Source organism: Mus caroli, chromosome 3, assembly GCF_900094665.2.
Source record: "Mus caroli chromosome 3, CAROLI_EIJ_v1.1, whole genome shotgun sequence".
NCBI lineage: Eukaryota > Metazoa > Chordata > Mammalia > Rodentia > Muridae > Mus > Mus caroli.
In genome coordinates, this window is record NC_034572.1 from 96,951,925 (window position 1) to 96,976,581 (window position 24,657).

At 36.9% G+C, this 24,657-nt stretch overlaps 1 protein-coding gene and 1 pseudogene across 1 annotated transcript in view; one reads left to right on the forward strand and one right to left on the reverse strand.

The window, feature by feature from the left end:
• Nucleotides 1-24,657, reverse strand: part of Sycp1 (synaptonemal complex protein 1) — a 92,027-nt gene that overhangs the window by 39,200 nt on the left and 28,170 nt on the right. Inside the window, exons 15-20 of the mRNA XM_029475543.1 lie at nucleotides 24,344-24,405; nucleotides 11,445-11,549; nucleotides 10,288-10,391; nucleotides 7,307-7,424; nucleotides 5,416-5,486; nucleotides 1,183-1,264 (exon numbers count right to left, since the gene is read on the reverse strand). Of these exons, the coding sequence (XP_029331403.1) occupies nucleotides 1,183-1,264; nucleotides 5,416-5,486; nucleotides 7,307-7,424; nucleotides 10,288-10,391; nucleotides 11,445-11,549; nucleotides 24,344-24,405 (542 nt within the window). The remainder of the gene's footprint in view (nucleotides 1-1,182; nucleotides 1,265-5,415; nucleotides 5,487-7,306; nucleotides 7,425-10,287; nucleotides 10,392-11,444; nucleotides 11,550-24,343; nucleotides 24,406-24,657) is intronic.
• LOC110290884 lies at nucleotides 3,156-3,447 on the forward strand (annotated as a pseudogene).

Here is a 24,657-nt window from a genome sequence, read left to right on the forward strand (position 1 = left end):
CCAGAGCTTGTGTCTCTACTGCATATGAATCAGAAGATGGCCTAGTAGGCCAGCAGTGGAAAGAGAGGCCCATTGGTTGTGCAAACTTTATATGCCTCAGTACAGGGGAACGACAGGGCCAAGAAGTGGGAGTGGGTGGGTGGGGGAGCGTGTTGGGGACGTTTGGGATAGCATTGGAAATGTAAATGAAATAAATACCCAATTAAAAAAAAACATTTAAAAAAAAAACACCGCCATATGGGCTGGCCAATTGGAGTTAAGCACAGCCAATATGGAACATAGAAATTAGTAAGTAGTGTCTCAGAGTTACCATAGGCAAGTAGATTCTAACAGCATGGAGGGTAGGCAGGCAGTTGCCCAGCTATTGTGTTGCCTAAGGCATATTTTAAAATATAAAACTGCGTGTGTTTTTAATCTGGGAACATATATGGTCAAAGGAGGAAAGAAATTCCTCGCTGGGAGTTTTAAAATATTTTTACCTTGCAGTATGAACCTTTAATTTAGCCTAGAAATGTAAGTCAAATTTAAGTACTGAACGAACATTTGAGGCCAGAGATATGCCTTAGTAGCTAAGTCCTAGCTGATCTTCCAGAGAATCTAAGTTCATTTCCCAGCACCTACTGGTATCTCATAACCATCTATAACTTGTGTTTCAAGGGATCTCTGGCCTCCATGGGCACCAAGCATGTACAAGGTGCACAGACATTCATTCACTCAGGCAGAAAACCCATACACATAAAATAGTAGAAAAAGAAATTTAAATGAACATCTTTCAAATATGTTTAGAATTATGACTTCTTAAAAATATGTATCATAAGCAAAACAACCCAATTTAGCCCCTATCATTTAAGGATTTTAAGTGTTTTGCTTTTCTGTATATATACCAGATGTGTTCAGTGTCTGCAGAATCCATAAGATAGTACTGTATCTCACAGAACTAGAGTTTCAGAGAGTTATAAATCATGTGGGTGCTGAGAACTGAACCTGGGGGTCCTTGACAAAAGCAGCAAGTGCTTTCAATGACTAAGTCATCTCTCTAGCCTCTTTTAACCCACAATTTAAATATTAATGGCTTAGTACCTAGATCACTAGTTATTTATACAGTAGTACATGTCACTTTATTGTATGTATTGCTTTTATAACTTAAAATTTTGAATCTAATCTATTGTGTATATAACATACATTTTCTTCACTCTTGTCCAATTTACACTTAACTTCATCTCCTTGCTGTATGAACTCTTTTCTTACTGATTCCAGTTCATCCCTAAAAGGAAATGCAAGAGAATAGCATCATAATCCAAACCATATTTTCATTTTATCTCCTAAGACTTTTTTTAATGATTGTTTATAATTTTTTAGGTTTGAGTTCTTATTTTGATTAGTAAATTTTTATGCCTGTCTATTAATAGGCATATTTCTATTCCTACATTTAAGTTACTATACAGATTTATCTTTAAATTATATGCATCCTTGTCATCAGTTTCCTACTCTTAAAAACTATAGAAATATTTCATTTTTCTCTTCTTAGTCACTCTAATGCATATATAAAATTCTACACAAATAAATTTAAAATGTAAGTACACTTTATCTTAATGATATTTATATATACGTACATCATTATACATGTTCAGAGACTCTCCAGAAACAGAGGAGTAGTGATGTTCTGGGTAAGAGAAACTAGACAGCAAAAGGGCAAAAGACAAATGAAAGATATTGTTCTTGATTCATGTGCTCCTTTGTCCTTTGGAATTTTGTATTAGATTCATATATTAATTTTTTAATACTTTTGTTAAATTATTGTATATTACAGATGAAAATATTAGTGATTTTTTTTCAGTGGACACTTGAAGGTTTTTCTCTATTGGTTCTCCTTTGTATCACTATTACACTGGTAATGTAATCAGTGATTTCATTTTTTAAAAACTGAATCCAGGTTATAATTTTTTCTTACAAATTTTAAACAGGTGAAGGAATTGAGTAAAGCAATCCAAGACCTTAAAGTAGAAGTAGAAACAATAAAGAAAACACAAATGGAGGCAAACCTAGACATGGAAAACCTAGGAAAGAGGTCAGGAAGTACAGACAAAAGTTATCACCAACAGAATACAAGAGATAGAAGAGAGAATCTCAGGTGTAGAAGATACTGTAGAAGAGATTGACACAACTGGCAAAGAAATTCAAAACATAAAAAACTCCTAACCCAAAATATCCAGGAAATTCAGGACACAATGAAAAGACCAAATCTAAGAATAATAGGGATAGGGGAGAATGAAGATTCCCAGCTCAAAGAACCTGAAAACATCTTCAACAAGATCATAGAAGAAAACTTCCCCAACCTAAAGAAAGAGATGGCCATAAATGTATAAGTAATCTATAGAACACCAAATAAATGGGATCAGAGAAGAAAATCCTCTCATCATGTAATAATCAAAACACTAAATGCACAGAACAACAACAAAAAAAAAAGAATATTAAAAGCTGCAAGGGAAAAGGGCCAAGTAACATGTGAAGGTAGACCTATCAGAATTACACCAGACTTTCCAACAGAGACACTAAAAGCCAGAAGAGCCTGGTCAGGGATCATGCAGACTCTAAGAGAATACAAATGCCAGCCCAGGCTAGTAAAATTAAATGACATCCCAGCAAAACTGTCAATTACCATAGATGGAGAGACCAAAATATTCCAGGACAAAACCAAATTCAGACAGTATCTGTCTATCAATACAGCCCTACAGAGGATTCTGGAAGGAAAACACCTACACTAAAGAAATGACAAGATATTAGTCATCTCACAACAAAGCCAAAAGGAAAGAACCACAAGCACATAAATTAGCCACCTTCAAAAACAAACATAACAGGAACCAAAAGCCATCTGTCTTTAATCTCTCTCAATATTAATGGACTCAACTCATCTATAAAAAGAAATAAGATAACAAACTGGATATGCAAACAAGATTCAGCATTTTGCTGCATACAAGAAACACACAGGAGCCGAGCATGGTGGCACATTTAATCCCAGCACTCGGGAGGCAGAAGCAGGCAGATTTCTGAGTTCGAGGCCAGCCTGGTCTACAAAGTGGGTTGCAGCCATTCTAGTGGTGGCAGCTAAGCAGTGCAACTCAGTGACTTATGCGTCTCCCATGCCTGCAGCCACGATGCCCAAGTGGAATGTTAGCATGGATAGAGAAGGGAAGGCTGAGCCCAAGCACCCCTCCCTGAGGCTATTGACCAAGACTGCCCCAGCAAAGGTTGACAGGAAGCCAGAAAAAGGCCATGGGAAAGGATAAAGCATCAGGCAAAAAAAGTGCAGATAAAAGAGAAGAGGGGAGCAAAGACAAACAGGCTGACGTGGCTGACCAGCAAACTACAGATCTGCCTGCAGAAAATGGAGAGACAGAAAACCAGAGTCCAGCCTCTGAAGAAGAGAAAGAAGCTAAGTCTGACTAAACATCCATCAAATCTGTCTGTGGTCCCTGCCTCCCTTCTTATACAATCCAGAGGAATATTTTTATCAACTATATTGTAAATGCGAGTTTTTTAGGAGCTCTAGGAACATTTGTAAACAGTAGATCCCACCTCATCCCATTGTTTAAGTGTAATGTTTTTTTTTTTAAGAGGTTAAATCATTTGCTGGTTGTTTATTTTTTGGTACAACCAGAAAATAGCAGGATACTGAATCAGGAGAGGCTGTAACTGTCTTGGGGGTCACCATAACATTCTGTAGAGGGGGCTAGTTTTATATCCTCCAATACAAAGCATACTAAATGGCAATTTGGAGTCTCAGTTGTGCATTTATGTCTGGAATATTTTCAGTTATATCTGGTCCCGTGTTTCTAGTAGAACCATTTTGTAAGAAAGGCAGTCCTTGATCCTTGCCCTGTCAGAACTGTGATGTCTGTGATCATGGCAGTCCATATTCCTAACAGTTGTGGTAATGTGCTGTGAAAGATGGAAATTTTGAGTATGTTCTGGGTATGACATAAAATTGTAAGTTGGTGGAATTGAGGATTATGAGCATTTGGTTGTTATAAGAGCTCTTAGGGAAACTTGCCAAGTTTGAAACTAGAACATCGCAATAAGTTCAAAGAAAAACAATACATAGCTCATCACTTATGTACATGAACACAATGTAACTCTTCAGAGTTTGGGTACTTGAACACAATATATGGCTCTTTTTGGGTATGTGTGATAAGAATTGGAATGTCTGTGTACTCTGCTCCTTGACCAATAAAGTCTGTTGTGAAAGAATAAAAAGAGGAAGGAAGGAAGGAAGGAAGGAAGGCATCTCAATAACTAAGAAAGACACTATCTCAGAGTAAAAGGATGGAAAGAAGGTCTTCCAAGCAAACAGTCCCAAGAAACAAGCTGTAGTTACCATCCTAATATCCAAGAAACTAGACTTTCAACCACAAGTTATCAAGCATGATGAGGAAAGACACTGCATATTCATTAAAGGGAAAATCTACCAAGAGAAAGTCCCAATTCTGAACATCTATGCCCCAAATGCAAGAGCACTCACATTCATAAAAGAAATTTTACTAAAGCTCAGAACACACATTGAACCCCACACAATAATAGTGGGAGACCTCAACACTCCACTCTCACCAATGGACAGATCATTGAAACAGAAACTAAACAGAGACACAGTGAAACTAACAGAAATTATGAACCAAATGGATCTAACAGATATCTACAGAACATTTCATCCTAAAGCAAAAGAAAATACCTTCTTCTTGGCACTTCATGGTACCTTCTCCAAAATTGACCATATAATTGGTCACAAAACAGGCCTCAACAGATACAAGGAGATTGAAATAATCCCATGCATCCTATCAGCTCACCACAAATTAAGGCTGGTCTTCAACAGTAACAAAAACAACAGAAAGCCCACATACACATGGAAGCTAAACAACACTCTACTCAATAATAACTTAGTCAAAGAAGAAATAAAGAAAAAAAAATAAAGGCTTTTTAGAATTCAATGAAAATGAAAGCACAACATACAAAAACTAAGCTGAAAATACTAAGTGAGAATATAAGATTTTATATAATTATGAGTAAGAGTTAAATATAATTTTAAAACAGTAAAGATAAATATTCTAATATAGTAGTAATGATCTTAAAAGTAGTTTAAGAAATTTTTATTCCAAATTCTAGATGCAGTTAGTATAATTTTTTTAAGCTTTAAAGAATTAATTAGGTTTATGATGCTTTAAAGTAATTTTCATATAATTTCACTGTCTCAGTACTAAGTATAAATAATTTTGCTTTTAATTATTGAACTATAAATTTATTATAATTTTAGGCAGGATTTTAAAACATTAACCTATACCTAATATTTTCACTTTATACAATTGTCAACAATAAAAAAGAAATCCTAAAATCCTTTTTCAGAGACAAACTCATTACTCTTACCTTAAATGCATTTCTTTTTCTTCCAAATTTTCTATTTGTTTCAACAGCCTTTCTTCTTGCTTTTTGCAATTCTATGAAGATAATCAACAATGCTTATGTTAATCATTTTTCTTCAACAAAATATAAGTGAAATTAATATTTAAAACCTTCATCTGTCAGCATAAATTTTATTTCATTATACAAAAAAAGCAATAACGTGAGTGTGCTAATTATTTTTTGGTCAACCTAACACAAGTTAGAGTAAAAAAAAACTGCCTTCATAAGATTGACCTTAAGCAAGTCTGTGAGACATTTTCTTCACTGAGAATTAATGTGGGAGGACTCAGCCCACTGACCGCAGTCCCTGGGCAGGTGTCCTTGCATCTATTAAAAAGCGGGTTGTACAAACCCTAAGGAACAAGCTGGTAATGAGCAGTTCTCCAGGGCCTCTGCTTTACTTCCTACTTCAAGGTTAGTGCCTTAAGCTGCTGCCTTGACTTCCCTTTATGATGGACTATGCTTGAGATCTATAAGCCAAATAAACTTCTGTGGGTCTGTCTCTGTTTCTGGCCTCAGAGTATTCAGGCACCATTAGTTGTGAGCTCTTCTAGATATTCCATAAACAGCAGGTCTTTTTATTCCAGGGTAACAAGGGCTATCTATCTATATAAACCTTGGGGAGTGGGTAGGAGTTTTTCAAGGAGAGTGTACATAATGGGCTAGAGCTGAGGAGCTGGGAATGCTTTATTTGCATGAAGAGGGATTCTGGGTACTTAAACCTGTAATTTGGCTAAGAGGCTACTGTGACTTCCCCAAAAAGGATGGAGGTAGGGTATTATGAGACTATGTGCCCTGGGGCATGCAGGCTGAGAATAGGGAGGAAGCCATCATTATTCCTGCTGATTTCATGGTGAGATGTTGGTCTCAAGATGAAATTTTCAGGGTTTTGAATACTTCTTGACCTTACTCTTGTTTCAGGCCCATCCTACCCAGTTGCACTTGCCCCACAAACCTACTTCCCCTGAGCCCAAGCCACTTCTTTTATACTGTTTTAACACAGAAATAGAATACAAACTAAAACAGTGAGCTATTTAATTTGTATAATTCTGGTTTATAGACTTGTACTGGCAACAATCCTAATAATATATAGCAGTTAATAAAATGTTTGATTTTCTAGTGGTACTTTGAGGCTTTTTATGTTATTCATAATGTTTCATTAATCATTATCAACAAAATTCATAATTTATCTTTCAAGGACCAAAATCAATATTGTTCTCTGACAACTTCTCTTCCATAAGGCAGAAGTGAACTGAAGAATTCAACTAACACTTTATCACGTTATCAAAATATATGACAAACTTTCTATTTAAAATATTGGAATACTATTTTCACTATTTTTATATTAATTCATGTTCTTGAAGAAAAATGAAAAGATATTCATTATTATATCTTCCATAGGTATCTATGACTAGATATAATGTTACTAAATACAACTGTTAATGCTTACAATTATATTAACTTCATATATTGGGAGTCTCTAATTTTTGTAGTCAAGTATCATCATACCACAGAATATTATTCAATTTTTCCTCAAAAAAAAAAATCAACTCAGTGGGAAGAGAGGCCCCTTGGTATTGCAAACTTTATATGCCCCAGTACAGGGGAATGCCAGGGCTAAGAAGCAGGAGTGGATGTGTAGGGGAGCCAGGCAAGGAGAGGATATAGGGAACTTTCAGGATAGCATTTGAAATGTATATAAAGAAAATATCTAATTAAAAAACTTTAGATTAAAAAAATCAACTCAGAAATAATGAAACTTTTTAAGCTAAAAGGGTATTCAGTAATCATATATTTTAAAGTCCCTCTACTTTTGAAGGTAAGCAAAAAAAGTCACTGATAACTGCCAACTCACAATGATATCTTCTTGATGTTTCTTGAGTTCTAGGGCCATATCACTTGCTTCTTGTACTAATTTTTTGTTCTCAAGCAAAAGCATGTCACAACTTGCAGTTAATTCAGTATTCTTAAGTCTGTTTTAAAAAACATGTCATATAGAAAGAATTAAATATGATATATAAAATTTAATTCAAAATAATCTTAATAGAAGGAATAGGCAGGATATAAATAATATTGGCCATTAATTCTTGAAGCAAAGTTATATTTTCAGGCTGCTTCATTATATTATCTGTTCAAATATATAAATTATTTCTATATTAACATTTCATGTCACACATATTTCTATGTATATTCTCAACACTCTCATTACTTCAAAAAATATAAAGCACATATTTTCTACATAATTGCTCTATATCTAATAATCTATTTCAAACTTCTAAAACTTTAATTAGAATAGAGCTTGAAGCATAAAATATTTGTAATTAAATGCAACCATTCTTACAAAGTCGTAATTGTTCCATAGTGAAAGAGAAATTATTGTTGCTATTAGCTGAAGCCAGTATCCATTTGTAGGGTGTGGCAATACCAAATGATCTCAGAAGTATCTACTGCTTCCTCTTACTTAATAATATTGGAAACTCAGCAGAGAAAATAGAGGCTTTTTCCCCCTAGTAATGAGAGATTAAAAAGCAAATATAGCAAGAATAATATAAGTTGACACTAAATATAAATAACTACTCCATTCTTTTTTTTTTTTTAATGGTTTTTCGAGGCAGTGTTTCTCTGTGTAGCCCTGGCTGACCTGGAACTCACTCTGTAGACCAGGCTGGCCTCAAACTCAGAAAAATTCTTAAGGGGATTTTTAATAAATGAATTAAAAAGAAGGTCTCAAAAAAAAAAAACTGTTGAAAGAATATCAGGAAGGAATGGAGCTACAAGAAAAGGGTGAGACTTAGGGCTCATGATGTAGACTAAGTTGGCCTCAAACTCACAGCAACCTTTCTTCCTCAGCCTCCCAAATGTTAGAATTCCAAGCAAGAGGCATCATACCTAATACTTGGACTTGCCATTTTATCTATTCCTAAGAAGCAATCAAAGGGAAAAATAAACCATCAACATGCATTTAAATTTACTTCTTTCCCCATGATATATCCTTACTACCAAAATAAACTTGCTGAATAAGTGAAATCATTCCATTGAATATTTAGAAAACAATAAAAATATTTTGTTTTTTTAATTATTTTTTTAAAGTTTTTTATTGGGTATTTTATTTACATTACAAATGTTATCTCCTTTCCCAATTCCTCCCCCCAAATCCCCTATCCCATCCCCGCTCCCCTGATTCTATATGAGGGTGTTTCCCCACCCACCCACCCACTCTTGCCTCCTCGCCCTCGAATTCCCCTACACTGGGGCATCAAACATTCCCAGGACCAAGGGCCTCTCCTCCCATAGATGCCTAACAAGGCCATCCTCTACTACATATGCAGCTGGAGCCATGGGTCCCTCCATGTGTACTCCTTGGTTGGTGGTTTAGTCCCTGGGAGCTCTGGGGGGAGGGAGGATCTGGCTGGTTGATATTATTGTCCTTGCCATGTGGTTACAAACCCCTTCAGCTCTTTCAGTCCTTTCTCTAACTTCTCCACTGGGGACCCTGTGCTCAGTCCAATGGTTGGCTGCAAGCTTCTGTCTCTGTATTTGTCAGGCTCTAGCAGAGAGCCTCTCAGGAGACGCTATACCAGGCTCCTGTCAGCAAGCACTTCTTGGCATCCACAATAGTTGTCTAGGTTTGGTGACTGTAAATGGTTTGGATCCCCAGGTCTTTGGATGGCCTTTCCTTCAGTCTCTGCTCGACACTTTTGTCTCCATATTTGCTCCCATGAGTATTTTGTCCCCCTTTCTAAGAAATACCAAAGCACCCACACTTTGGTCTTTGTTTTTCTTGAGCTTCCTGAGGATCCAGCTATACTACTCCTGGGCATATACTCAAAAGATGTTCCAACATATAACAAGGACACATGCTCCACTATGTTCATAGAAGCCTTATTTATAATAGCCAGAAGCTGAAAAGAACCCAGATGTCCTTCATCAAAGGAATGGATACAGAAAATGTGGTACATTTACACAATGGAGTACTACTCAGCTATTAAAAATATTGACTTTATGAAATTCCTAGGCAAATGGATGGAACTAGAAAATATCATCCTGAGTGAAGTAAACCAATCACAAAAGAACACACATGGTATGCACTCACAGATAAATGGATATTAGTACAAATGCTCGGAATATGCAAGATACAATTCACAGAAATAAACTTTTATATTGAAATTTTATCAACACATATAATTATCTTTTTGGGAAACTAAATGTCTCCCCAAAATTAATGTTAGACCATCGTTACGTTAAAATTCCACATTCATGGGATTATCCATCTAGAGATTGAAACTGTTCAGGAAAATATGTCTGGACTGAGCATATAAACTTCTTGCCATTATTTCCTGAATACAGTAGAACAAACAGTAGAATTTACACAGAATTTTCAGTACTGTAAGTAGTTTGGAAGCAAGCTAAAACTTACTTGAAAGAGGATATTTATACTTTATATGCAAGCACTGTGCTGTTTGTATATAAGACTTGAGTATCTACAGATTTGTGTATGTTCAGGGTTTCTTGAACCAATGTTCATAAACACCAAGAGAAAACTATATACTGATATGAAATGATTTAAAATTTTTATTTATTATTTTAAATAAATGATACAAACTTTCCTAACATAAAGCTTTTCACTACAAAGCACAGTCCTTAAATTTGTAATTCTCTTGCTTCAGCTTCCAAAGTAGTGAGATTACATTTGTGCACCATCATGCCTGGCTTTCATTTTGATCTTTAAGTAGGAATAAAACACAATTTCAAATCCATTGATATAAATACTAAACACTATTTACTTTTACCATAAAGCTTAGTAATTAACTGTATGTAGTTAAGTGAAAAACATACTTCTCTTTTTCAAGCTCAGTTTTCATTTCTTCAACCTGTTTTAAATAATGCTGTTCACTTGTTTTAGTGACAGTTACTTGTACTTGCAAATCATGGACTTCTTTCTGTAAAATAAATGTATATATTTATTGACAGATGTTCTATCAGTTTTTTTCATATAAAAGACATAGTTAGGCTGGGCATGGTGGCACAATCCGAGAAACTCAGGAGACAAAGGCAAGTAGATCTCTGTAAGTTCAAAGCTATCCTGGTCTACATAGTGAGTTCCGGAAAGCAGGAGCTCCATAGACAGTCTCAAAAACAAAGAAAAACTAAAAATAGATATGGTTTCTCTAAAAGTAATCAAGCAATATATTGGAGAAAATTTGGCAGGATATTAAAAAATATTTTTTTAAATATTTGGGGGCTGGAGAAATGGCTCAGTGGTTAAGAGCACTGATTGCTCTTCCAAAGGACATAAATTTCAGTAACCACATGGTGACTCATAACCATCTGTAATGTGATCCAATGCCCTCTTCTGGTGTGCCTGAAGACAGCTACAGTTTACTCAAATGAATAAAATAAATCTTAATAAGTTTAAAAAACAAGATTTATTTATTTTATGTCTGTGAGTACACTGTCTTCAGACACCAGAAGAGGGCATCGAATCCCATTATAGATTGTTGTGAACCACCATGTGGTTGCTGGGAATTAAACTCAGGACATCTAGAAGAATAATCAGTGCTCTTAACCACGGAGACATCTCTCCAGCCCTAAAAAAAAATATTTTTAAGACAGGGTCTCATTCAGCCCAGGATGAGTTTGAGACCTGGTCTTGAGGTCAACTTTGAACTCTTGATTTTCCTGCCTTTCCCTCCAAAGTCCTAGGATTATATACAGATATAAATATCATGTTCAGCTAAATACTTTAAATTTAAGTAAACAATGTGATAATCACCTTAATTTTTAAAATTATCAATGACACAGCCGGGTGTGGTGGCACATGCCTTTAATCCCAGCACTTGGGAGGCAGAGGAAGGTGGATTTCTGAGTTCGAGGCCAGCCTGGTCTACAAAGTAAGTTCCAGGACAGCCAGGGCTATACAGAGAAACCTGGTCTCAAAAAACGAAAAAGAAAAAAAAGAAAAAGAAGAAAAAGAAAACGTATCTTTAACAAACCTCTCTGGTTTCCAAAAGGAAAGTTAGTTCTTGTTCTTTCCCTTGTAATTCTTCAGCAAGCTTCTCAACTTGTTTCTTTTCATCTAAAAGTTTTTGATCTTCTGCCTAAACACAATAGAAAAAAAGAGTGTGACTGTCAAACTACATACATATTGAAAAATAATTGAACTGCCCAAAGAATAATATAAAGAACTACAGTGACCCAGAGGAAGCTCAACACCCAGGTGCTCTAACACACCCAGCACAGGTGAAAAGGCAACAACATCTGCCCCAACACCCAGAATAACTGGGTCCCCCAGGATCCAGGAACACTGGAATCCCCACCCAGCCAGTGGCACCAGTTCCTTCCATAGGAACCTGTGCAGTGAGCAGACCTTGGGCACTGGCTCCTCACCCGGTCCCACCACACCCAGAGGAAGCTCAACTCCCAGGTACTCTAACACGCCCAGGATCACAGATGAAGAGGCCACAACATCTGCCCCAACACCCAGAGTAACTGGGACCCCCTAAGATCCAGGAATGCAGGAACCCCCACCCAGCCAGTGGCACGGGTTCCTTCTGGTCTGAACGTGCACCCAGAGCAAATCTGGGGTGCTGACTCTGTACCCACTCTTACAGCACCCAGAGGAAGGCCATCTCCCAGGTGCTCTGAAATGCCCAGGATCACAGAGGAAGCTTGACTCCCAGGAGATAGAACACACCCAGGAGCACTGGAGATCTGACACACTCAAGATCTGTCACATCTTTCCCAAAACCCTGTGTAGGACCCCCATAGGAACCAAGGAAAGACTAAACCCTGCCCAGACAGAGGCACATGTTCCTTCCAGCTTGTACCTGTGCCAGAAGCAAACCCAGGAATCCAGCTCCCCAAACATCCCTGCAACACCCAGAGAAGGCTTGACTCCCAGGTGTTCTGACATAACAGGATCTCAGGAGCTTGGTTACACTATGATTTCAAGAAACCAAAGGCAGCTTGACTCTCAGGAGTTCTGACACATCCCAGATGTGAGGATCACAGGACCACAGAGATAGCTGGACTCTGAGGAGTTATGACACAACCAGAATCACAGGAGGGACAGGATCCAGTCAGAGACAGCAAAGGCAGAGATAACCAGGTGGTGAGAGGCAAGGGAAAGAACATAAGAAACAGAAACTAAGGCTACTTGGCATCATCAGAACCCATTTCTCCCACTACAGGAAGTCATAGATACTCCATCACACTGGAAAAGCAAGATTCAGATTTAAAATCACATCTCATGATAATGATAGAGGATTTTAAAAAGGACATAAATACTCCTTTAAAGAAATACAGAAGAATACAGGTAAACAGCTAAAAGCCCTTAAAGAGAAAACACAAAATCCCTTAAAGAAATAAAGGAAAACACAAACAAACAGGTGAAGGAATTGAACAAAACCATCTAGGATCTAAAAATGGAAATAGAAACAATAAAGAAATCACAAAGGGAGACACGCCTGGAGACAGAAAACCTAAGAAAGAGATCAGGAGTCTTAGATGCAAGCATAACCAACAGAATACAAGAGATAGAAGACAGAACCTCGGGTGCAGAAGATACCAGAGAAAACATTGACACAACAAAGAAAATACAAAATGCAAAAAGCTCCTAACCCAAAACAGTCAGGAAATTCAGAACACAATAAGAAGACCAAAAAAAAGAGTGAAGATTCCCAACTTAAAGGACCAGTAAGTATCTTTAACAAAATTATAAAAGAAAACTTCCCTAACCCAAAGAAAGAGATGCCCTTAAACATACAAGAAGCTTACAGAACTCCAAATAGTCTGAACCAGAAAAGAAATTCCTCCCATCACATAATAATTAAAACACCAAATGCACAAAACAAAGAAAGAATATTGAATTCTGTAAGGGAGAAAGGTCAAGTAATATAAAGGCAGACCTATCAGAATTACACCAGACTTCTCACCAGAGACTACAAAAGCTAGAAGATCCTGGGCACATGTCATACAGATCCTAAGATAACACAAATGCCAGCCCAGGCTTCTATACTCAGCAAAACTCTCAATTACCTTAGGCAGAGAAACCAAGATATTCCATGACAAAACCAAATTTACACAGTATCTTTCCACAAATCCAGCCCTACAAAGGATAATGGATGGAAAACTCCAACACAAGGAGGAAACTATACACCCTAAAAAAAGCAAGAAAGTAATCTTCTTTCAACCCAAAAGAAGATAGCCACAAAAACAATTCCACCTCTAACAACAAAAATAATAGGAAGTAACAATCACTTTTCCTTAATATCTCTTAACATCAATGTACTCCATTCCCCAATAAAAAAAAACATAGACTAACAGACTGGATATGTAAACAGGACCTGGCATTTTGCTGCATACAGGAAACACACCTGAGTGACAAAGACAGAAACTACCTCAGAGTACAAGGATGGAAAATTTTTTTACTAGCAAATGGTCCCAAGAAACGAGCTGGAGTAGCAATTCTAATATAAAAAAAAAAATCGACTTTCAACCAAAAGGTATCAAAAAAGATAAGAAAGGATACTTCATACTCATGAAAGGAAAAAAAATCTACCAAGATAAAACTGAATTCTGAACATCTATGCCCCAAAGACAAAGTCACCAACATACATTAAAGAAACTTCACTAAAGGTCAAACACAGAGTTCACCTCACACAATAATAGTAGAAGATTTCAACACCCCACTCTCATCAGTAAACAGAGCAGGGAAACAGACACTAAACAAAGACACAGTGAAACTAACACAAGTTATGAACCAAATGGAATTGACAGACATCTATAGAAAAACTACATGCTAAAACAAAAGGATATACCTTCTCAGCACCTTATGTTACCTTCTTCAAAACTGACCATTTAATCAGTCACAAAACAGGCCTCAACAGATACAAGAAGACTGAAATATTCCATGCATACTATCAGATCACCACAGATTAAGGCTGGTCCTCCATTAAAAAAAAAAAAAAGCCCACATACATAAGGAAGCTGAACAACACTCTACTTAATAATAACTTGGTAAAGGAAGAAATAAAGGAAAAAAATAAAGAATTTTTAGAATTCAATGAAAATGAAGACACAAACTAAACTCATAGCTGTGAGTGCCTCCAATAAGAAACTGGAGAGAGCAAATACTAGAAGCTTAACAGCACACCAGAAAGCTCTAGAACAAAAAGAATCAAGTGCATCCAAGAGGAGTAGACAGCAGAAAATAGTCAAACTGTAATCAACCAAGTAGAAACAAAGAGAACGATACAAAGAATCAACAAAACCAGGAGCTGGTTCTTTAAGAAAAATCATTAAGATAGATAAACCTTTATCCAGACTAACGAGAGGGCACAGAGACAGTATCCAAAATAACAAAATCAGAAATTGAAAGGGAGACATAACAGAAACTGAGAAATTTTAAAAAAAAAAATCATCAGATCCTATGACAAAAGCAGGTACTCAACAAAACTAGGAAATCTGGATGAAATGGACAATTTTATAGACAGATACCAGGTACCAAAGTTAAATCAGGATCAGATAAACCATCTAAACAGTCCCATAACCCCTAAAGAAATAGAAGCAATCATTAAAAGTCTCCCAAGAAAAAAAGCCCAGGATCAGATGGGTTTAGTGTAGAATGTTATCAGACCTTCAAAGAAGATGTAATACCAATACTCTTCAAACTATTTCACAAAATAGAAACAGAAGGAACACTACCCAATTCATTCGATGAAGCCACAATTATGCTTATACCTAAACCACACAAAGGCCCAACAAAGAAAGAGAACTTCAGACCAATTTCCCTTATGAATATCAATGCAAAAATACTCAATATTATTAATTCTCCCAAACCAAACCCAAGAACACATCAAAACAATCATCCATCATGATCACATAGGCTTCATCCCAGGGGGGATGCAGGGATGGTTCAATGTACAGAAATCCATCAACATAATCCACTATATAAACAAACTCAAAGAAAAAAAAACACATGATCATCTCATTAGAGATGAGATGAGAAAGCATTTGACAAAATTCAACACCCCTCCATGGTAAAAGTCTTGGAAAGATCTGGAACTCAANGCCCATACCTAAACATAGTAAAAGCGATATACAGCAAACCAGTAGCCAACATCAAACTAAATGGAGAGACACTTGAAGCAATCCCACTAAAGTCTGGGACTAGACAAGGCTGCCCACTCTCCCCCTATCTATTCAATATAGTACTCAAAAAAGGAGGTCAAAGGGATAAATTGGAAAAGAAGAAGTCAAAATATCACTATTTTCAGATATGATAGTAAGTATAAGTGAACCCAAAATTCTACCAGAGAACTCCTACACCTGATAAACAACTTCAGCAAAGTGGCTGGATATAAAATTAACTCAAACAAATCAGTAGCCTTCCTCTACTCAAAGGATAAACAGGCTGAGAAAGAAATTAGGGAAACAACTCCATTCACAATAGTCACAAATAATATAAAGTATCTTGGTGTGACTTTAACCAAGCAAGTGGAAGATCTGTATGACAAGAACTTCAAGTCTCTGAAGAAAGAAATCGAAGAAGATCTCCAAAGATGGAAAGATCTCCCATGCTCATGGATTGGCAGGATTAATATAGTAAAAATGGCCATCTTGCTGAAAGCAATTTACAGATTCAATGCAATCCCCATCAAAATTCCAACTCAATTCTTCACAGACGTGGAAAGAGCAATTCTTAACTTCATATGGAATAACAAAAACAAAACAAAACAAAAAACAACAAAACAGGACAGCAAAAACTATTCTCAACAATAAAAGAACTTCTGGGGGAATCACCATCCCTGACCTCAAGCTATACTACAAAACAAAAGTGTTTAAAACTGCATGGTACTGGTACAGTGACAGGCAGGTAGATCAATGGAATAGAATTGAAGACCCAGAAATGAACCCACACACCTACGGTCACTTGATCTTTGACAAAGGAGCTAAAACCAACCAGTGGAAAACAGACAGTGCTCTCAACAAATGGTGCTGGTTCAACTGGTGGTCAACATGTAGAAGAATGCAAATTGATCCAATCTTATCTCCCTGTACAAAACTCAAGTCCAAGTGGATCAGGGACCTCCACATAAAACCAGATACACTGAAACTAACAGAAGAGAAAGTTGAGAAGAGCCTGGAACACACGGGCATAGGGGGNAAATTCCTGATCAGGACACCAATGGCTTATGCTCTAAGATCTACAATAGACAAGTGGGACCTCATAAAATTGCAAAGTTTCTATAAGGCAAAGGACACTGTCAATAGGACAAAACAGCAACCAACAGATGGGGAAAAAACCTTTACTAATCTCACATCCAATAGAGGGCTAATATCCAATNCATACAAAGAACTCAAAAGTTAGTTTCCAGAGAACCAAATAACGCTATTTTTAAAATGGGGAACAGAGCTAAACAAAGAATTCTCAACTGACAAATAGTGAAAGGCTGAGACACTCCTAAAGAAATGTTCATCATCCTTAGTCATCAGGGAAATGCAAATCAAATCAACCCTGAGATTCCACATCACACCAGTTAGAATGGGTAAGATGAAAAACTCAGGTGACAGCACATGCTGGTGAGGATGTGGAGAAAGAGGTAAACTCCATTGTTGGTGGGATTGCAAGCTGATACAACCACTCTGGAAATCAGTCTAGCAGTTCCTCAGAAAATTGGACATAGTACTACCTGAGGACACAGCTATACCACTCCTAGGCATATACCCAGAAGATGTTCCAACATATAATAAGGAAACATGATCCACTATGTTCATAGCAGTCCTGTTTCAATAGCCAGAAGCTGGAAAGAACCCAGATGTCCCTCAACAGAGGAATGGATACAGAAAACGTGGTGCATTTACTCAAGCTATCAAAAACAATGACTTCATGAAATTCTTAGGCAAATGGATGGATCTAGAAAATATCATCCTGAATGTGGAAACCCAATCACAAAAGAACACACATGATATGCACTCACTGATAACTGGATATTAGCCCAAAAGCTTGTAATACCCAAGGTACAATTCACAGACCACATAAAGCTCAAGAAGAAGGAAGACCAAAGTGTGGATGCTTTGGTCCTTCTTAAAACAGGGAACAAAATACTCATGGAAAGAAATACGTAAAGAGTATGGAAATGGAGAGAGAGAGAGAGAAAGAGAAAGAGAGAGAATGAGAATGAATGAAATGTAGAATCAGAGAGACTGAAGGAAAGGCCATCCAGAGACTGCCCTACCTGGGGATCCATCCACATACAGTCACCAAACCCAGACACTATTGTGGATGCCAAGTAGTACTTTCTGACAGGAGCCTGGTATAACGTCTCCTGAGAGACTCTGCTAGAGCCTGACAAATACAGAGGCAGATGCTTGCAGCCAACCATTGGACTGAGCACGGGGTTCCCAATGGAGAAGTTAGAGAAAGCACTGAAGGTGCTAATGGGGTTTGCAACCCCATAGGAAGAACAATATCAACCAACCAGACCCCCTCCCAGAGCTCCCAGATACTAAACCACCAACCAAATAGTACACATTGAAGGACCTATGGCTCAAGCTGCAGATGTAGCAGAGAATGGCCTTGTTGGGCATCAATGGGAAGAGAGGCCCTTGGGCCTGGGAAGGCTGGATGCCCCAGTATAGGGAATTGAGAGGGCGAGGAGGTGTGGGGGGGGAGGACACATCCTCATAGAAACAGGAGGAGGGGAGATGGGATAGGGAGTTTCTGGGGGGGGGGGGGGGAGATCAGGAAAGGGATAACATTTGAAACGTAAATAAGTAAAATATCCAAAAAAAGAAATAAAAAGAACTACAGGGTATTTTGTTGGTAAAACTGCTTCAATAGAGAAATACAGTTATTAGTAAGTAAATTCCAAAAACAAAATTTGACAAAAAGAATAATGAACAGAGCCCTGGGATAAAAGGAATAAATTGTTTATTTAAAAACTGAGATTTCTGTGGTGAAACAGAAATACTTTTATGGGACTGGGTAAATGAGAAAAGTCAGGATAGTAAGAGTCAGGCTCTACTCCAAGGAAGAAATAATTGCAAGTGCACTGAAAATCACTAAGCATAGCTGAAAGACACAAGAAAACAGAAAGGCTAAGCAACAAATAGAAATGGGCAATTCACTGCTCCAGCTGAGGCTCCAGCATTGAAAGAAGACAGAAGCTTCTTCCAAAATGTAAGCCAGTGAGCCAGTGTTGTGCCCAGATTGTAAAGACCCTAAAGAGACCACTAAGAATCACAACCAGATGTAATCACATGAGGGTCTTTATTTAAGCTCAAGCTTAGGCCACCAACCTTCCTGATCGAACAGGAAGGACAGTGAACCCCCAGGTCTAAGTGAAAGGGGTTTATAAAGCAAAAAAGAAAAAGAAAGAGAAAAAGGAAGAGGAAGAGGAAGAGAGAGAGAGAGAAATAGAAATAGAAAGAGAAAGAGAAAGAGAGAGAGAAAGAGAGAGAAAGAGAGAAAGAGAAAAAGAGAGAGAGAGAGAAAGAAAGAGAAAGAGAAAGAGAGAGAAAGAGAAAGAGAAAGAGAAAGAGAAAGAGAAAGAGAAAGAGAAAGAGAAAGAGAAAGAGAAAGAGAAAGAGAAAGAGAAAGAGAAAGAGAAAGANGAAAGAGAAAGAGAAAGAGAAAGAGAAAGAGAAAGAGAAAGAGAAAGAGAAAGAGAAAGAGAAAGAGAAAGAGAAAGAGAAAGAGAAAGAGAAAAGAGAAAGACCGCAAGCGGGAGTTTCTAAGCCATGGCATTACATGAGAGGGAAAAGGAATGTTGTCCTTCAAACCTGATAACAGTTTGTTCAGACAGTGGGGCAGAACCCTGCAGCTGGAAAGGGACCTTCCTGACTTGGAAAAAGTAACTTACTATGCTCTCAGAAGCTGATGTTATCTTTACAAACTGATTGTAGCTACAGTACAGTTGATTAATTAACACTTAATTGTGCCTTTTTCATAGTCCAAGAGTGAGTTTTTTATCATTTTAAGGATATTGGTCTCTGCTTCCTTCAAGGGCAGGAGCCATCTGAACTGGGGAAAAGTTGGTTATCAATCAAAGGGAGTGTTGGCCTCAGAAACTCTGAGGCTTGGGTATTGTACTGGCTACTTTTGTGTCAACTTAACACAGCTGGAGTTATCACAGAGAAAGGAGCTTCAGTTGAGGAAATGCCTCCATGAGATCCAACTGTAAGGCATTTTCTCAATTAGTGATCAAGGGAGAAAGGCCCCTTGTGGGTGGGACCATCTCTGGGCTGATAGTCTTGGTTCTGTAAGAGAGCAGGCTGAGCAAGCCAGGGGAGGCAAGTCAGTAAGGAACATCCCTCCATGGCTTCTGCTTCAGCTCCTGCTTCTTGACCTTCTTGAGTTCCAGTCCTGCATCCTTCGGTGTTCAACAGCATTATGGAGTGTAAGCCGAATAAACCCTTTCCTCCCTTACTTGCTTCTTGGTCATGATGTTTGTGCAGGAATAGAAACCCTGACTAAGTCAGGTATGATGCTTTCTGTCTGGCACCAAGGCTGGCATCTGCCCTCCAGGGAAGGGGGTGATCATGGGGAAGGGAGCACTACCATGAAAGGGGAGAAGGGTAATGGCAATAATCTGGCACCAGGCTGGGCCCTCTCCAAAGGCCAGAGGCACCTATGAAGTGGGGAGCGAAGGAGCTTTAACTTCTCTAGCCCTGTGCGGCAGGGAAGTGCAGGGAAGTGCAGAGGCAGGCTCTCTTGTGTCTCTTCACCAAATGGCCCTAGAAAAAAGAGACTGCCAGTCTTTGACACAGACCAAGTCCACAATACTAGCTAAGACATGGATCCAGAGGCCCATTTTGTCATTCCACTTGTCTCAGATGGCTGTCACTGTGTACCATCTTGACAATTAGTCTATTGGTTGAGATTAAGCTACTCTAGGGGTCTGAAATGAAGGCATAATCACAATTCGGAAAGCCAGGCAACAGCCTGCCCACAGCCCTTAGGTGTGAGTCAACAATTATGATGGAGAAAGGTATTTTATTTAAGAAACTTGGGAAAGCTGGAGAGTCAAGCAATGAAGAGTACAGTGGTCAGTAGCCATACCTTGCACGATAAGAAATACTATTTAAGAATAGCTGTGGAGATTGATGGTCTGAGTATGAAGTTAGTGGATGCCTGAACTCTTGGGACTACCTATCCACTAAGAGGTTCACTATGAGGACTAAGAACTCTGAAGATTGGTTGAGGTAATCTGAATGATGCTATTATTTTATCTAACCTTGCAATTTCCACAGCCACCTCCCTCCTATATAATATTTGACATTGTGTGGGAAAGAAAGCACTGAGACTGAATCTATAGTACAAATCTCTTATATATTTGGTTGTGAGCTTAGTCTTTAATGGCTGAGCCATCTCTCCAGTCCAACATAGTACAGATCTCAATGCTATGTTTACTTTCCTTGCATTCAGGAGACACCCCATTTATCAGACATTAGTAACTGTACTGTGTTCAAGCTGAAGAACCTCTAGAAAAGTTAGAAACCATCCTACCCACAGCTACCAAGTTAAGTCTGGTCAAGAGATTTTTGATATACAAAGAATGAAAATTCCTAAAGTGAAGGCAACTCTATTGTACATCAGACACTAAATCAGGTCCAGACTCAGTACTAGCCTAAAATTAGAGAAGACAAATGGCTCCAACATCAACTGACAAACGATTCTACCTAGAAGATAACAGCATTAGAAAACCCACAGTAAATCCAATTGTATATTTTATCTTAATTTTGTTTTAGATTTTATTTTTGAATTGAAAATATTTGAAATTCATCTCTATCAGATAGACCTTAGGTAGTTGGGGGGGGGGGTTGTGTATATTTGTTGTTTTATCCATTATGCTTCTCTTTTTTTCTTCTATTATTCTATAAGTACTTTAAAAGCATAGGATTTTAAAAGCATAAGATATGTTTTTACTTTATTCCTCTTACATTTATCAACTTTTTAAACATTTTTTCTTTATTGGGCAATTAGAATTTTTAAATATTTCCTTGCTCCACCACTTCCTAACATATTTCTCATTTCTTTTTCCTATTCTTTTATTTAATATTGTCTTGTTCCTTTCCTTTGTTCCATGTTTATATTATTTTTATTGCTATCCCAGTTACCTCTAACTTTACAGCTAACTCTGTATTACTTTTGTTATGTTATATTCTATGCCCAGTAGTAGTACTGTATTGGCTTTAATAAATTTTAAGTGTACTTGCTTGCTTATCTTGTTTGTCTGGTATTACAGCTGTTACAGAAGTTTGTTATTGCCACTGTATAAGCAGTACTAAGCCATCAAAAGGAAATTGTTCACTCAGGAGATCCCCAAATAAACTCAGAAGAAATATCCTATCAATAAATGTACAAATCATAATACACAAAACATAATCATGAAAAAAATCATGACAATATGATAAATGAAATTGAAGTGGCTGATATAATGAATGGTTCAGTAGGTAAAGAAATTTGCCACCAAACTTGATGACTTGAGTTTGATCCCTGGAACCACATGGTTATCTGTCCTCTAATTTCCACACATATGTTATCACACAGATACACCCAATCAATCAACCAACCAATCAATTTTTAAATGATTAAAATGCCAGAAAAATAATTCAGAAGTCTACTTGTAAAAGTAACCAAGGTCTTCAGAAAAGACAAAAACAGCATAGAAATAGTAAAGAATAGTTTATGGCACCTACATGGAGACTCTCAATATCTGTAACTCTAGTTCCAGGGAATCATATGCCTTCTCCTGGCCTCTGCAGACACATAAATATACATGTGGATCACATATATACATGTAAACATTCACACATAGGCATAAAATAAAAATAGGTATTATGAAAATTGAAGGTGAATTTTATCATTATAAAATCTATTTATGGGCTGGGTGTGGTGGTGCACGCCTTTAATCCCAGCAGAGGCAGGCAGATTTCTGAGTTCGAGGCCAGCCTGATCTACAGAGTGTGTTCCAGGACAGCCAGGGCTATACAGAGAAACCCTGTCTCGAAAAACAAAAAAACAAAAAAACAAAAAAAAAACCAAAAACCAAAAAAAAAACCAAACAAACAAACAAAAAAACCCACCTCTTTATTACTACTAAGTCATTTCTATAGAGGATAGTGGGAGGAGTATTTCAGAGTAAAAAGAAGGGTAAACCCATTCATTGATAATAAATCAGTTGTGGATGGGTAGCAGAGATAAGAGAAATGAGCTGGTGGCAGAAGAGTTATCCAAAATAAGTAGTACATGAAAAACTATATGAAAGCCTAAAATCTTCCAACCCATGAAACCAAATTTAATTAGAAGGGATAGAAAATACATGTTCCTAGGTAAAAGACATCAATGGTCTGTCTCCCAGCACTAAACCCTGCATATTAAAATACTGACCTGCCTACCAAGATGTATCTATAAGTGCACAATGTGGATAACCTCAGTTATAGGGATAACCAAGTGATTAGGTATGAAACCTGGTCCAAGGAATGATTTCTTGCCTAGTATGGTAAACCTAGTGGGAAAACCCATGACTAAAAATATAATAGGTCCTAGTAGAGAACTTACTATTGTTTTGCTGAATTGTTCATATCATCAAAATACTTTCTACATATTTTTGCCTATACCCATTCTGTTGAAAAGCCATGTATTAAATAACTGGATTGAAAAACAAAACTATTCTCTTCCAGAAACAAACTTAACTGGCAAAGATAAATTAACATGAAAAAAAAAAAAAAACCTAAGTTTTTTAAGCAAGTAGGAACTGAAAACAAGCAAGGGACCTATAGTAGTATCTGAAAAAGCAGACATCAAGTAAAAAACTAGGTCACTACAAATTAATAAAGGTGATAATCCAACAAAAAGATATAATGATTGGAGATAAATGTACATCAAATATTAGTGCACCCAACTTCATAAAACATAATCTACCGGACACAAATGTATGGACAGAGCAAGATATAGTAGTAATAAGTGATTTCAATTCCCAATTTCATCAGTTCATTTATCATCTAGACCAAAAAAAGTATGTAATAAACTGGACACATAATAAAACTGCATCAGAGATCAAATGTTAATACACATTTACAGAATATCCCATCCAATGGCTATTAAATATATATTCTTCCCAGCAGTCCACAGAAATTTTTAAATACTTTTATAAATAATTTTACAAATCCTATATTATCCTTCTACCAAAACTTGATAAGACAACAAAAAGGAAACTACAGACCAAAATATTTAACAAACATAAGTTCAAAGCTTCAATAAAATACTGGTAAATCAAAATCATATCACATTAAAAAGACTATGTACCATGATGGAGCTATTTTCATTCCAGAAATACAAGAATGGTGCAACATATGCAAATCAATAAATATAATGTAGCACATAAAAAGAATCAAGTGTATAAATCACATGATCATTTCAACAGGCACAGAAACAGCCTTTGATAAAATTAAACATCTATTCATGATAACATCCTTGAATCAATTAGGTATAGAAGGATAATATCTCAGTGTAGCAAAACTATATTTGACAAACCCATAGCCAGTATCACACTGAAAAAAATAAACCTGAAACAGTTTTGGGAAGATGTAGGACAAATGTGTCTATTGTTTACTGAATCTTTGTGGTATAACGTAATATGCATACTTGCTCAAGTGTGCTATCAACAGATTTAAATATTATAAACATCCTGGCCAAGAAAGTTTATAAAAATCTAAAAAAATAGATGTATACAAAGCTGCAGTTTTACTCAAAAGCAAATGTAAAATTTTTAAATTTAGGAGAAAAATTAAAATGAAATATGTATAGTTTGAAAATATAGGCCACTAATTTCAAATTTATTTTTAAATAATTACAGGATGTTATTAAGAAAGGATATATACTTACCAATATGTTTTTCAATTCTTCAAGTTCCACTTCTTTGTTATTTTTAAATTTAGTCATCTCTTCTAAAATAAACAAAATAAAATGTGTTGATAACTGGATTAAAAAGCAGGAAAGAAAAGAAATAAGCAATAATGACATTTAAACCGATAAGAAGGACACATGCTCCACTATGTTCATAGCAGCCTTATTTATAATAGCCAGAAACTGGAAAGAACCGAGATGTCCCTCAACAGAGGAATGGATACAGAAAATGTGGTACATTTACACAATGGAGTACTACTCAGCTATTAAAAAGAATGAATTTATGAAATTCC